The sequence below is a fragment of the Ambystoma mexicanum genome, chromosome 6p (assembly GCF_040938575.1).
Source record: "Ambystoma mexicanum isolate Mex_15411 chromosome 6p, UKY_AmexF1_1, whole genome shotgun sequence".
In the NCBI taxonomy this organism is placed as follows: Eukaryota; Metazoa; Chordata; class Amphibia; order Caudata; family Ambystomatidae; genus Ambystoma; species Ambystoma mexicanum.
Window position 1 is genome coordinate 1,379,555,238 of NC_090935.1, and position 15,963 is coordinate 1,379,571,200.

A 15,963-nucleotide genomic window follows, 5' to 3' on the forward strand; every position below is an offset into this window, starting at 1 on the left:
CAAAGCACAATTTGCAGGCAGAATTGACAATTGTTACAAAAAAGAGCAAACAACGAATACATGAGAAAATATGATTTTAATTGTTTTATCACTTTTATTTGTTTATTTATTTATATAGCGCACCAAACCTGCATGTATCTGGGCGCATTACAATGTATTTAACACTCCATTTTGTAAAAGTTTAAAATTGCCTGCATGAAACTGAACTGCAGGTAAATGCTAACCTTGGCTGAACCTGCATGGAACTTAAACTTTTTGTAAAAGGACACAGAACTAAAAGTTGGAATTTACTGCAGACATACCATTAAGGTTGTCATTTTACATGTGTCGACCAGGAGATGAAGGAGTAAAGGCAAGGAACTGGGCCTCATTATAATTTTGAGGGTACATGGAAAAACAGGTGCCAATTCTGTTATCGTGACTTTTTTTGAAGTGGCAGATTTTCTTCCACCACCATGCTGGAGATACATCTGTCACTTTAAGGGGCAAAAGAAACAGCAGAATGATCACCTTGGAATTACCACTTGTGGTAATTCCAAATAAGTACCTATGGAAGGTCAAGTGGCGATAACGGTTGTAAGTGATTTCAGTTCGGCACTTCACCTTAGTCAACGCCTAGCGTGTAATGCACAACTCAAATCCTTATTTATTTGTGTCTAAAAATTATTTTATTCTGAACGATGTACCACTCATATCACCCCCCCTCTCTTGGAACCCCTCCAGTCACACTGAACCAGGAATCAGGATGGTTTGCAAAGTTAAAATATTTATTTATGTATTCACAATATAGTCACACTATGTTTAATGGGTATACAATGATCAACAATGGGGTGATGTAACACTAAGCAATCTCTTTAATCACGAGGAGAAATAGTGAGCAAAAGAATTCAGCACAGAAATAATACTTTGGTGTGTGTTCAGATTAGATAACAGTATGGTTACTATTTCCCCCTGCACACCCCTCAACCCCCCAACAGGCAATGATAAGAGATAGGAGGAGAGAGAACAGATTTCAGGAATGCAGAATTCAAACAAAATGTCAATCCCAATTTCCCGACAGCAAACACAAGAGAGAAACAGCATTGATTGGAATGTGCAAAAACACTAAATATGGTTTAAATTGCTGTAATTGTTTAAATTCTTATGGGAGCCACTTTAGATAGTTGCAGACAAACACTAGCAATGATTTGCTACTAATGAGCAATGTGAAATCTTAAAATTGAGGTTGGGTGCAATCAAAAGCTGTTTTACACGTGTCAGAAATTTCCTTAAACAAAATGTGTGGCAAACTTTTCTGTGTGCAGTAATCGCGATTGCGGGAGTACTATATGGATTTGGAATGCGGTTTTGGTTCTATGAAAAGCAGAGGATGTTAGCTACAAGCAGACATTGAAATTATGTTTCTAGCATAAAAATTGAATGAGTTATGGATGTTTTAGTGGAGGTCTTTTTTTCTGAGATAGGCACAAGAATGGGAAAACATTATACTAGATTATGACTATAGAAAAAGAGAATGCTACACATGAATCTTCACAGTCCTGGCCACAGACCATTCACGTGGTGGATACTCACTTTCTTTCTGGGATTCAATTTATTTATTCACAATACTAATGATTTATGGTTTTAGAAAACAAATGAGAGAATTTAGCACAAGAAAAGCTCTGACAATTCAAAATACTCCTAACACTACTGGTCCTGAATACAAGAGAGGATGGGTTTAACAGGGATTACTATAGACAGTATATATGCCAGTGACACAGTCCTATCTATAGATACCCACTATATGTGTTTCAAATGGACCGTCAGGGATTCTGGTCAGGGATTCTGGTTCTGGGACAGACTGCTGGGCACACCGGATTGGACTGGGTCTGCAATGGTTCTGGTCATAGGTCGGCACAGGACTGGATTGGGTCTGCAATTGTTCTCTGGTCACAGCACAGCACAACGGGATTGGATCTTTTGGTTATGATGAGAATTCTTTTAGCAGGAAAGCAGTTACAGCACAACCCGGGTGTTTCTTTTGTTCCCCTTTAGTTTTGTGGGATTCTTTCTGGTTCTGGAAATTCAAGGCCTAGTTGAAAATGGTTCAACTAATGGAATGGGCATTTCTGCTTGCCAAGTTTCTGGAGTCTGGAGCAAGGAAGATGGCTGGTTTTCTTGCAGGGTGCTCTGCCAGCAATCGGTTAGTGGGTGAATCTGTGTGTCCTCTCTAAGTCCTCAACTGTCTCTATTTATGCTCATGATAAAGGGGGGGTGTGCTGGTTTATCCTAAGCGCACCCCTTAGGCAGGCGATTGGCTGGAGTCTCTTCTCTCCCTTGATTGGAGAAGAAAACAGGGTGTCACCATGATGATGTGGGCTTATGAGTCAGAGAATCCTCCCCTTGTCCCTTTGAACACAAAATCTACTTTTGGTACAATACATATTTACATGTGTGCAATCTCTATAACAATAACATATATAGATTACATATTTTGTGTAGCAGATTCTCCTCCAAACCTCGTCGCTGTAGGATCTTGTGTCTGCTTTTGACAGAATTTTGCCCTTTCTGTCCGGAACACAATATCCAGTTTATCAGAAAATGTGTACAAATGTGCGCATTGAACATGGGAATAAGGGTTTAGCGTTTCATACTTCTGGCATAAATGCATTGGGTGTAAAACCACCTTTTCCGCCATTTCCTTCTAGAACATGCCACATGGTTTTGCTGCCTTTTAAAATGTACAGTCAGAATTTAGATACTCAAATATGTGATTTTTGTAATTTAAACAATTTTAAGTGGTAAGTTATATGTATTTAAACAAAATGTTTCTTTGTGAATGTTCAGCCCCAAATGGCTGTTTGTCTCCACCTCCTTCTGGCTCTCTGCAGTTCAGAAGCAGTGTCCTACCATTTCCTCCAGAGGCCCAGGCCATTTTACAACTCTTCACACTTAGCCTTCCTTTGACTGCAGGAAGTCCATTGTCTTCTTCCCCTGGCAGACCAAATTCTTCCCCCACCCTATAATCATCACCTAGGTGTGATATCCTGGTGGGGAGAGAGGCCTGGCCTCTGTGGGGAAAGCTGTTATACTGGTTTAGTGGGTTTGAGTCAAGCTTAAATTCAAATGTCATTCTGTTGCATTATTTTCTTGGTTAAAAGCAAACTTGCAATTTCAAAACAGGCAGCTAGAACACTGATTCCAGATTTTAAACCATGGGATTAAACAGCTACAACCTAGGTTACTCTCAATAACAGGTCACTAATTTTCAGACATTAGATTTCAGTTGTACAAGTTTAAATTCTATCATGCAATCTGCTGACAGCTGTCATACAGGTGGCCACAGGTACTGCGCCCCGATTTTGACAGATTTCACAGGCAGGCACATTTTTGCTGTGAATGTTTTGATGACAAATTCTGATTTTCAGGACATTGTATGTTCATAATGATTTCTTGAACTAAGTGTCTTGTATTACCCAGCAAGAATATTGGATGTTTGATGGTGTTTTGTACTGGCATTCTGCAGTTTCAACAACCAAGAAAAAGATTTAAAAACAAGATTCTGGATTTCTTTCAGCAAAGCGCTGCTTTTCATGCAGGCTCCATTTTTACTTGTTGGGCAGCCCAGTGACATGTTTTAGAAGTGAGATTGCCGTTCCACCACTGACAACATGCATGGTAGATTTGGCAGCCATCTTTTGGTGTTGTAAAGCGTGATTTCCATAGGTTTTGGCGCACACAGGGGTTTTGCAGCCATTTTGATAATTCTGGCACCACCAGAACACTGTGATGCCGCAGGACAGAGCATAAGTGGGTTAATACATCCCACACGATGAGTTTGCTTTTAATTCAGCAGATTTTGCACCACCCTGATTCACAGAGTGATGCAAAGTGTATTTTTGTGGAGCAAAGTCACTTGCACTGTACAAAGTTCCACAAATCGGGGCCCAATGAGCTTACGCCTTGATTTACCAATTAGGGACATTTTCAAACCTATTGAAATTGGAAAAGGTGCACAAAGCGGAATTCAGGTTTCTGCTGTGCTTTCCTCCTGTCAACCCCCTTTTCTCTGGAACAGATTGGGAAAAGAATGCGTAAAAACAAGACTTAATGCTTTCATACCTCCTTTTCCCGCTCAGACCCATTTTGCAGCAGCGACAAGGGGAAGGAGATGCACATAGCAGAGATTAGAACACTGCCATGCTGGCATCCTCTGTCTTGTTGGTGCACTTCACTCTACGCCTTTCATGACACTTTCATGCCGGCATAACATGAATGGATTCCTAGGGAATCTGCCTAGATTTAGCACCTGCTAAAGAGCAGGTCGATGTCACAGGAATGAATGAATACATACCAGCTGAGAAGCGTGATTTTCAGTTGGTATTTACATTTTAACATGGCAGAGAGTAAAATGAAAGAGTAAAGGCAGGTTTGACTGCCTTTAATGTATTCCTTTCACACTATGCCTTGCCAATGTTACAAATTGCATGTGGTGGCTTTGCATCTGGTACATAGCAGGCAGGCAACATTTAAATCCATTATAAAATACCACCTTCATAACATAAATTACAGGCAGTTTTTTATTTCTATGAAAGCGGAGAGTAAAAGTGAAGAGGAAAGCTGACTCCGCCTTGCTTTACTCTTCACGTTTTCACTCCAATTTGAGAGAGATGAAAATTGCATGATAGGGACCCATCAACATGTAAGTGCAAATGCTGGTGGTCCCCTACCCTCTGCATGCAATTTGCAATTTTTGCAAAATGACCCCTCTCTGTCTTCAAAGTACATTTCGTTTTACGATTGCATGAGATGTTCATGCAGGCATACAACAATTGGATATTGTGGAAGCACATTTGTTTTCTATAATAGTCCCATAATTTGTTTTCACAACCAATGTACGGACAACTAATTTCATACTTTCTCCGTGCATGACCCAAAGAATAGAGATCCATTTATTTCCGTATATCATGCTTCTCTGTTGCCCTTTAGGTGGTCCCTGATTCAGATGCATTACATAATTGGAACATGGAAGCTGCCGGATAAGCTGGTTCCGGAGGATAGCTCAAGAGCAACACGTTTGTCTTGGAAGCAAGACAAAATAGGCCTATTCAGGTTAGAATACTGGTTCCATGTTTAGAAAATGGACTCAGTATTTAGTCCCTTAAAAAAGATTTATTAATTATGCGTTTTTTGTGAGCGGCCCCTGTGGAGCCATGAGATGTATTTGAATGTATTTATTTATTTATTTATTTATTTATTTATTTATTTATTTAAATACAGGAGGAACAATGCTATTTTAATTACAAAAGAACATACAATAGAACATTATGGCTAAGGTTCAGAAGCATGGCTGAAGACTGACAGGTTAGTTGTCTTTAATGTGGGTAGGGGCTGTGCCCAGGATAAGAAGGTGCTTCTGCCAAAAGTATGAACAGTAGTAAAAGAGAAAACAGTAGAACGATTTGTTCCCATGAATCTGGCCTCAGCTTTGCAAGGTTGAGTGTGATAGATCTTCACATAAGAATCCCAGATAAGATGAGATGAAGAAGATGAATAATTGTTTCTTAACCTTGGAATCATGCATCCTGCACCATTGCATGATCAATTGCGAGTATATAAAGCTGCCCATTCAAAGACGGGTACAATTGATTGAGAATTTAAATTTGATTCACAAAAATGTGCATGGAGTCCTTAGCACTATTGGTACATAGAACAAATATATAGTCCAAGTGGGACTGTCTAGTTTCCGTGTCAATTATAACACCAAGCTCCCCATTGTTTCTTCTTCCTGTTTTTGACATTCCCAGATGAATTGGATTCAATGTTTTTTAAATTTTGTGTCTGGGGCACTTTCTTGCAGGGGGTGAGCAATCTAATGAAATTGACATGGGTGGTATGGACTTGATTATTCGTCCATTTGGGCCAAACACAACAAGGTGGTTTAGTCACAGGAACTGGTCTAGCTGACAATCCCAGAAGTCTGCCAAGCTGGTAAGGGAAGCTCTTGGTCACCAGGGTGCTGTGGGCTCACCTCCCATGATAGAGGTGACACACTTTGTTCTTTCTGTATTAATACAATCCTATGAACTTCAAACAATGGTATTTTAAATGCACACCGGAGCACTAACGAGTTGGCAAGAACAGTAGTGCTTCATTCACTTGAGTGGCTTATATAGGAAATGACTTAGATAGGAAGGTTGCGAGAAAGGCAAGGGAAACATGGTGTTTCAGTGTAAAATGCCCCTTGAGAATGAGGATTTGAGGGATTCAGGCCTGACTGGTTTAGATACCTGCTGGGGTAATGCCCAGGAACATGGTATTAAATGTTTTCCGAAGCATTGTGCCAGAACATTTTTTAAATACACCAGTCACTTCTAAAAACAGGATAATAGGATTACGGGGCATGCTGAAGTAGAACCTGATCCACATTCATAGGGTACGAGTTGTTGGGTGCTCTTGCCGAGTTATGTAGATACCAATACACTTAACTTATCACATAACCGTAAAAAGGTGTAACAATGTGATAAAAAGCAGGCTACCGAAATGAAAGAAGATTGGCTTCATCAAATGTTGAAAATAGTAAAGAGCAAACAATACTAGGAAACACTGGGTGTCATTATAAGTGAGGCAGAAGCTGTGCCAGTAAATACCGGCACAGCTGCCACTAGAGTCATTTTTTTACCAGCAACCTGCCGTGGGGATTACCCACTGTCATTCCTTCTGCTTCTTGAAAAGGAGGGGTAAATCAAATCCCACTGTTTACTACCACAGAGTTAGAGATTCCCTGCGTGCTAGTACAGTAAAATATGTAAAGCGGCGTGTTAAAACGGTAAGTAATTATAGGTATGCATGAAAGGGATTACCTGGTGTTAGGATTTTATGGCAGATAGTGAAACCAACAGGAAACATTGATACAAATAAGCACTTCAATTTAGACACCACCTCTCAGATAAAAAGATGAACCTGGGAGCAATGTCACACACTGCAGAAGACATCCTGACATAGCCCCCATCGCCTGGTATCCCTTCATGCACAAACCATCCCATATTGTAAATGCGCCAAAGATTGCCTCAGTCATCTGTAATGCCCTTTGTGGTAGAAACTGTATCTATAATGTTTAATAAACACAACTGCAAATATATCAGGCACAACCTCAGGACATGCCAGGACACATCAGATGTAAATTATAAGCTGGGAACAATTTCCACTGCCGATCGCATGACAACCAAACCAAGGGACCTTAGATGGACACATATTGCTGTGGGAAGCGTGGTAAACCCCACATAGAATCTTATTACAGGCAATACGCATGGATTTACAAAGATTAAGGACAATCAACATTAGACATTTTTAGGTGCAGCCAGGTGGCATGGCCAGCTGTGTTAGGGATGTGGCCATGATGGATGAAGTGCTAGAGTGGAGTCAGAGAAAACAAGGGAAAGAGGAAGGTGGAAGGCAAGGGAATATGTTTACCTAGAAGGCATTTGAAAGGTAGGTTAAGAGGGTTATTCAGAGTCACAGAGGTAGGCATTTAGACTGTTCCTCAGATGTCCGGGAGAAGAAAATTCCATGAAGGTGGAAGAGCGGAAGTGAGAGGAAAGCACAGTGATGGCAAGGTGTTATAAGGGTAGTTGAGGAGGCAGAGCAGAGATTACAAGAAGGCTTGTGAAGTTGGATAGAGGAGCATAGATACAGTGGTAATTACCAATATAAATCTGTCCATTTTGCATCATCGGCCATGCACACTGGTGACGGTAAGGCAACAATGACGCCGGTATCGCTACCGGCACTATTGTTACTGTACCGCCATACTAGAAGCGCTGCTCGCTGGTGCCCTTGCAGCCACCAGGTCTGACCTGGTGGCTGTACCGGCACCCGCGAGTAGAACATGATGGTAGCACCGGTACCATTATTAACAGTACCGGTGCTACCACCCTCCCCATTCCCATTGAGCCCTGTTGGGCTCATATGGTAATGGGGATGTACCGGGCCCGTCACCCGCGAAAGGGCAATTAATGGGCCCGGCTGGGCCGGAAGAGCCCGGTAATGCCCATTCGTGGGTGCCGGATGTGAGCTTGGAGGTAGCCTTGCCGGTAAAACCGTTAAGGCTACCTCCAACCTCGAAATGAGGCCCATTGTCTTAGCCAGCTTGTACTGCAAATCCACCTCTTTGATCATAGACTTTTCTCTCTTAATACTAAACAATGTAATCTCATCAGCAGAATTGACATTTGTATCAGTTGCATTATACAAGTCTTCATTATCAGAAGTATCGCTTGTCTCATAGTCATTGTGGAATGTATTGACCCACTAGGCTCTGCCCTGCGACATCACTGTGTGCTGTTTCCACCAGCACCAACAGAATGGACACAAAAAGCCCTAGGCGTGCTAAACCTCTGAAGAAGTGCGCAGTGAAACCGGAAAAATTGGATGCCAGTCTACTTTGCCTGTGTCAGTGGGGAACAGGAGACCACACTGCCAAAACCTGGCATTGGGCTGCCCATAGAGCAAAATAGAAACTACCTGAAAAGGCAGTGCTTCATTGCCAGGAAAACCAGAAGTGCTCTAAAATCCGTTTTTCCTTGGCTGTTGAAATTGCAAAATCATGGTTCCCAAACACCAGAAAAGACCCAACATCCTTGATGGGTGTTAACCATCACCTTATTTAAGGAATCCACATAAGCGCACTAGGTCAGGAAAATCAGAATCTATCAGAGAATATCCACATTAAAAAGTGTGCTTGTTTGTGGAAATCTGTCAGAATATGGGCACAGTACCCCTGGCCGCCTGTATCAAATCTGTCATTAAAGTACACTGGCAGTTTAAACTTGTGCATTAAAATCAAACTGTTGAAAATAAGTGACTTGCCATCAAAAGCAATATAGGTTGCCACTATTTAATCTCTATGTTTTAAAAAGACTGCAATTAGAGATCTGTTTGCCTATTTTGAAATGTAAGTTTAGCTTATCAAAGACAAATTTAAACAAGTTGGGTTTTAAAGTGAACTGATACCAGCCAGAGGACTTCAAAGCACATTCCACAGTTTGCTCCAACAAAGGCAGCTCTCCTGCTTCTCAGCAAAGCCAGGAACTCTCAGTTGGATGTTAATGGAGGGGGGAGGAGATTTTGCTCTGCTGCTCTGAGGAGAGACAATAGACTTCCTGGACTGAAACTGTATGAAAATTCAAGTGTCAACAAGAACTCCTGCCAGCAGGAAGAGAGGCCTGGGTTGCTCTTGGCCCAGCAAAACTTTGGGGGCGGGCCAGACAGATGTGTGTAACCTTAAACCACAAGAAAGTATCTTTTTGAAAAAGACTCACAGAGAACTGTGCAAAATTGTAAAAATAATCTGTAAAATATAGGTTGTTAACATGAAAATCCTGGTCACATTTTGAAACTATTCAGAACTCTGCTATGTTCAGAGACATGACTACAGAAATTGTGATTTTGTAGCAATTGTGATGATGCTAGAAATATGAAACTTCACAGGATGATGCCCAGATGTCATGCGCATATATGTCTAAAATTGTGGACAAATCCGACAATGGGTACCCAACTGAAAGCACGAAAAACTATCAAATCTGAACCGAAGCTCTCACCGAGATGGAACTCAGACGGATACTTGCGCCACTAAATCTGTGATGTAAATAGGTTATTGCTAGCAAGTTGGTAATATTGTAAATATGCTTTATATGAAAAATCGATTTACTGTGCAGAAACAAAGGGGAGGTACTCCCTGGATTGTAAAATACAGCATCATCACGACACCAGATTTTCTTCTCAAATAAGAGGAGAGGACAGACCCTAACCAGTAGGATTCATAGGGGATATGCCTACTATAATTCAGTCTACCCACCCCTTTGGGAAATACATAAATAGAGACAGCTTAGGACCTAAACAGACACATTCACCCACCATTTGATTACTGGCAAAGCACTTTGCAAGAAGAAATCCAGATCCAAGACTCCAGAACTTTGAAAGCAGAGAGGCCCAAATCCAAAGTTGAACCCTTCTCAGCTTGTCCTTTAAAATCCTGAAACCAAATTTTACCCCAGACCTCCAAGGGGAAACAAACCAAAATAACAGCCTGGCTGTGCTGTTTCTGCTTGCTAGAATCCAGAGATCCAAACCAGTAGAGCAGAACTGTAACCAGATAGCCGCAACCCTAGAACTAACCCGTCAGATCCAGTCCAGAGTGCCGTGCAGTGTCCAGAATGCCGTGCTGGGTGCAGAACCCGAGCACCCTGAATTCTGTCTGGTGGGCTAGCAGAATTCCAGTCCAGAAATCTTTGACCAGATCCCTGACGGGTCCATTCCCAACAGTAGTAGTGAGTAGTAGTGAGTATCTATAGCACAGAATTGTCCCTAGCCAATATCTTATCCATAAGTAATCCGATCCAAACCCTTCTATCATATCCAGAACTGCATTGTAAAAAATCTTTTGTCTTTCCTGAATCTTTCTCTCATCCCTATAGTCCTTTGATAATAGTAGTGTTAATATCATCTTTGCGCTAATATATTTGCTGAAGAAAGACAAGCGTCTCGGAAACCATCTGGAGACGTCACTGGATTGGTGGCTGTGCTGTCGTGCAGCTTGTGGCTTCATAGACTCCTTAACATTTTGTTTGTAAATTCAAAAGCGCATCTTTCATTTGAAAATGTTGACTCTTTCTCAGAAAAGCGACCTCCACTAAAACATCCGTAACTTCTGTACCGTGTATGCTAGAAACCAAGAACGCATCCCAACAGTTTTGCTGCAATCGTACTTCTCGCCAGCGGTAAAGTTTGCCGTGAATATTTCATTTGGCTCAATTTCATCACGTGTAAAACAGCTGTTCTTTGCATCCGACCTCAGAATTCAGTTTTCAATCTGCTATTGACTCAATAATCATTGCTAGTGTTTATCTGAAACCATACAAAGTGGCTCCCACTAGTTTTGACTCCAATTTAGTGAATTAAATCCATTTTTCTGTGTTTTTACCCATTCATTCAAAGCCACATCCAAAAGCATTTGACCTGTTTGTAATCATCCTTTTTCTCTCTGAGTTTGCTGTGGGAAATTGGGATTGAAACTATATTTGTTGAGTTTGTATTCCTGAAACCTGTTTTCTCACCTTCCATCTCTTTATCTTGCATATTGGGGGGGTTGAGTAGTGTGCAGGGGAAAGAGGGACCTTGCATTTGACTGAACCCACACAAAGTATTTTTCTATGCTGCATTATTTTTCCTATCCATACTCCTTCTGATTAAAGAGATTGTTGATTGTAACATCACCCCATTGGTGATCTTTGTATACATATTAAATAGTGTGCTAGTGTGATACATATATTTTGAAATTCATAAAATAAATCTTTTAACTTTGCAAAACAGCCTGCTTCCTGGTTCAGTGCGACCGGGGAGGTGGGGAGGGATGGGATTCAAAGAGAGGGGGCGTGATATAAGGGTACATCATTCAGAAATAAAAGAACTTATAGGCATAAAAATATAATTAAGGGTTTCAATTGTGCATCCCACGCTAGGCATTGACTTAGGTGAAGTGCTGAGTTGAAATCACTTACATCATTAGCAGTAGCATTGACAGGCCCACTACCACTGGGTCCTGCACCAGAATTATTATCACTAGACACATGAAAGACACTTTTTCTGGAATCCGTTGCTCTTCAATTCTCTGCACTGATTCAATTTAAGTACCAGGAGTAGGTAAACTTTTTCCAGGACATAGTTTCTTAAGAAATTCTACTCTGTGAACAGATAAGGTTTCAGTAATCTATGTTTCCAAAATAGTAGCAGAAAGAGCACTTTACAAGCCTAAGATTGATATAGTTAAGAGTTCTGCACAACAAGCTCTATAACATCACTCCAGTGGGCCTCCATCGAGTACAAATCACCTTAACCCAACACTGCCAACGATTGTTAAGATGGATTTTAAGAATCATCCCTGTGAGCAGGTGCTGTGAGGGCATCATCTTCTGGTGAACACTGAAAGACACTGATATCTAGCCAAAGTCTGTCTGTTTAGTGTGACTGAGCAGCAAGGTGTAGAGTTTGATTTAGGAGAGTGGGAGACTTGTGAACGGTTCACTTAAGCACACACATAGCATTCTTTATAACACTAGTTAGGCAGAATATGTACAAATAAAGTAATTTATTTATGCACCTGACACATTTTCAGAAATTGAAAACCACGGTTAAGTATCACACTAAACATACACCACCATTAATTGCACATTCACTTTTTGGGTGCCCGGGCTCCTGCACACTAACAGTTTATTTTTGAACAAATTTAAACAATATGAGCAACTGTGGTATAGCAAAGCCAGTGAATAAAGAACCAGGTAAGTAAGAAGCAGATTATAGAACTAATATGTAGGAAAGAATGGAGTTAGAAACACTGCACGCAATCTTATAAAATAAGGCTCTGTGCCTTAAAAAAAATCCTTCTATAGTTAGGAAATAGTGGGTCTAGTTTCCTTACAGTCACAGGCCAAAACACAGTTATTTTGAGTCATCAAGGAGTATTTAAAGATGTCTGAACAAGAGTTACCAAAGCCAACAGGCAGTTTTATCATGTTTCAAACTAGCAGAAGAACCATTGGAGAAAGATTCGAAGCAGACCCTCTCCCAATCCAACCCCTTCCAGGGAAGCCCAGGCAAGGCTCCTCGACCTGAACTCCACCATTCATGGTCAGACAAGGCAGAGGTAGGGCAAAAACATTATGGCTGTGAAACCGTAAAACGTTGTGGGGGATAGGTATGTTTACTCATCCCCTGTAATCTGATTCCCTCAGGGACCATGCTTGCACTTCCTGGGCCCCAAATTAATGTGTCTTGGTTCCAATGAAAGATGTCCAGGGATCTTTCAGCATTGGGATTTTGGATCTGGCGAGTTTGTGGTTTTTTGCTCTGGTGAGACTGTTCCTGATGCCGGACAACTGGATGATTCTGGCATGATGAAGAAAGGACCACCAATTGTTGATGAACTAGGAGGAACCCCAGTTGGAGACCAGCAGTAGCCACTTTGAAGAAATGGTGGAAGAAAACACTTGTGGTGGAAACAATGATGCTGGTCATGTAAGCTGGAAATCTGAAAATGCAGGAGAAGGGCCATGTTTCCACAAGACAAGGAAGTCCAAAGTCCAAAAACAGACTGTGACCGATGTAGTGAGGTAGCCCACGAGGAAGCTTGTCAGTCGACAGGATGGTTCTGGAGCACTTACAAAGGCAGGATCCTCAATTAGGGGTCAAGACTGTTTTCTTCACCAGTCCATAGGTGATAGCACTGATTAAGGCCTTCTGGAGATCAACAAAAGAGCAGGGCTTCACTAGGACAGTTCTAGAATACAATGCTGGTTGGTTGCTATGACGATTTCTCAGTCTTCATTGGGTTGCACCTCTTTTGTACCTATGACAATCTGTTTAACAGCTAGGAAAGTCCTTCTTTTATCCAGAATTCGAACGGGAGTCACTTCCAAGCCCACCAATGGTAAGCATTTCCTCCATTCAAGCTGTCAGGGGCTGTCCAACCATAGACAGCTGCTGGCTGACACATCTGCCCAGCAACAGATACACTTTGGCACGGATATGGACTTGGACCAGCCCCCATATCGGGCCATTAACACACGCCACTGTTATGCGCTGGAAAGCAGAAGCTTTACCCGGGAAAGGGTTTACCATATTGCGCAAATCTGGCCGTGGGAGGACAGGAGGAAGGCTAAATTACAAAATGCCCAAAGGACGGGCATGGTCTTGTGTCATTTTAGATTATAGGGTACGCTAAAAGGCATTAAGCAGTAAAATGCAAATGTGCACAAGATAATTAAAAGAAGCACGGTAGAAAAAGATCTGCTACCACCATTCCCTCTTGGACAAATCATTCCAATAATCACAAGGTTTTGAAAACGAAGGTTATAGGGACACAAAGTATCCCTACCACACCGCATTGCAAGCTGAGGATTGCACTGTAAAACAAACAGATCATTTGACAATGGAGAAGTCCTCCTGCACTGATAGCCATAGGGACCAATCAGTGCCCCTAAAAAAGGGGATTTTATCGAGGAAAGTGAAGTAGAAATGTTTCCATTGCCTGCAAAAGGACAAACAGGTATAAAACAGAAGCAAAACCTTGGGCGAAGAGTTCCATAAATAATTATGGAGGGAAAGCTGCAAAAAGAAAATATGTCCTAATAGGCATGGAGATAGTGTGGCAATTGGTGGAAAATGTACACATGAACACAGAAAAGTGAAGTTATTTTAATGTGTTGAAGACATTGCTGATGCAAGAAATGAGGGGTCAGTCATCTCAGCATTTCCTGTTTTTTTGTTGACTCTCAAATGAAATTGTTAGTTAAGGTGTGCGTTTGAGAAAATCTCACTTTTAATATCCTCAGTCAACAATTCTGTTAAAAAAACAATACAATCAGGAAAATTGCACATCATTATTCCCAGATTATGTTTTGGGCATGTGACATGACGAGAAGTGGACATGTGTTTAACAGAGCCATCAGGAGTAAGAGTGGACTGTCATCGTAGTCACCAGGCATTTGGGGACACACTTGTCCTTTTAGAGGCTTCATACTTTACAAAGTAGAGTAATATCAAGTTGAAAGTAGAGCATATATACCATGACCAGATGTGAATTAAAACATGTCAACTTCACATGCCTTTTATCGTGTCTGCTGTAGAAGAAGAACATGCAGTGGGAAAGGATATAAACAAGTCTTACCTTTTTCTGCTTTTGCTTTAAGTAGCTCTGGGTTGTTTTTGACACGAGAAATACTAGAGCGCTTTGATTCTCTTGAGCTTCTCTTCCAATCTCGAATAAAAGGTTCTTTTGCAGCTGTAAGAAGAGAAAGAACACGTTAAATTAGAGTACACCTACCTGTATTAAAGAGCAATTCCACACAGAGAGAAGTAGGAAATAGGTGGAAGAGTAGGTGAGAGAAAGAATACCGAGAGGGTAGAAGGAGAAAATGTAAGAGAGAGAGAGAGAGAGAGAGAGAGAGTGAGAGGAGAGAGAAAGTGAGAGGAGAGAGCAAGAGAGAGAGAGAGAGGGAGAGAGAGAGAGAGAGAAAGGAGAGTGAGAGGAGAGAGGAAGAGAGAGAAAATGTCCTTAGACTCTGCCACCCCCATGTCCCATGGCGCACATGAGCTCAGGGCCACGGGGATGGCAGATTACTATCCAGCCAAAAGTATGGGGCTCATAGGCCAGTATCTCCCAGGAATGGATGGGCGGGCATCCGGGTATGGGCACCTAAGTACAGTGCAATTTAGTGGGGAACCCCAGGAGAGAAGGCCCACTAAGGGCATCCTAAAAACCAACCTCTGCCCAGTTAGGTCAGTGGGGGGGTCCTCATCAAATCCTGGCAGCAAGGAGGAATCTGAAGACTCCTCTGAGCGTCACAGGACACAGGAGACCAGGTCCCCACATTCTGCCAGCCATTTCCAGGCTCGCAAAATCTGGGAAAACCTGGAAGATCAGACGGGCACCTCTGGGAGCAGTGCTTCTGAGTCAGAGGATGAATGGACCAGGGTTACCCGAACTAAAAAGGCAAATAAGGCAGAAAGGGCCTTACTTAAGGACCCCTTAAAACAAATTAAGGCAATAAGGAGTGTCATCACCCCTTATCACAAGAACGCCAAGTATTCTGTTTGGGAACACATGGAGCTTTATGAGCAAATGATGGAGACTTTCCATTTGAAGGAGAGCAGTAGCTGCATCCAGTATGTAAAATGGACATTCTCCCCAGAATACTCCAGTTTCTTTGCGGGGCTGGAGGACCAAAACCATTCAAGATGGTCCACATATAGGGCGGCCATCTTGAAACATTTTTCTGTTCACCGGAATCCCCAAGAGGCTCACAAGGCAGCCTCCAATTTGCAATGTGGGGAGGATCAGGCCCCACAAGAATTTGTGCAGGAATTGAAGCATGCCTTTGCGCAGACTACCAGAAGGGTGCGCACGGACAGTAAAGAGTTTGTAAATAC

General features: G+C 41.9%; 1 protein-coding gene across 2 annotated transcripts in view; it reads right to left on the reverse strand.

Annotated features, from left to right (window-relative positions):
• The window catches only part of LOC138510440 (phospholipid-transporting ATPase ABCA1-like), a 2,356,352-nt gene that overhangs the window by 997,860 nt on the left and 1,342,529 nt on the right, over positions 1-15,963 (reverse strand). For both annotated transcript variants that reach the window (XM_069626098.1, XM_069626099.1), the window contains exon 27: positions 14,702-14,815. In XM_069626098.1, the coding sequence (XP_069482199.1) occupies positions 14,702-14,815 (114 nt within the window). The remainder of the gene's footprint in view (positions 1-14,701; positions 14,816-15,963) is intronic.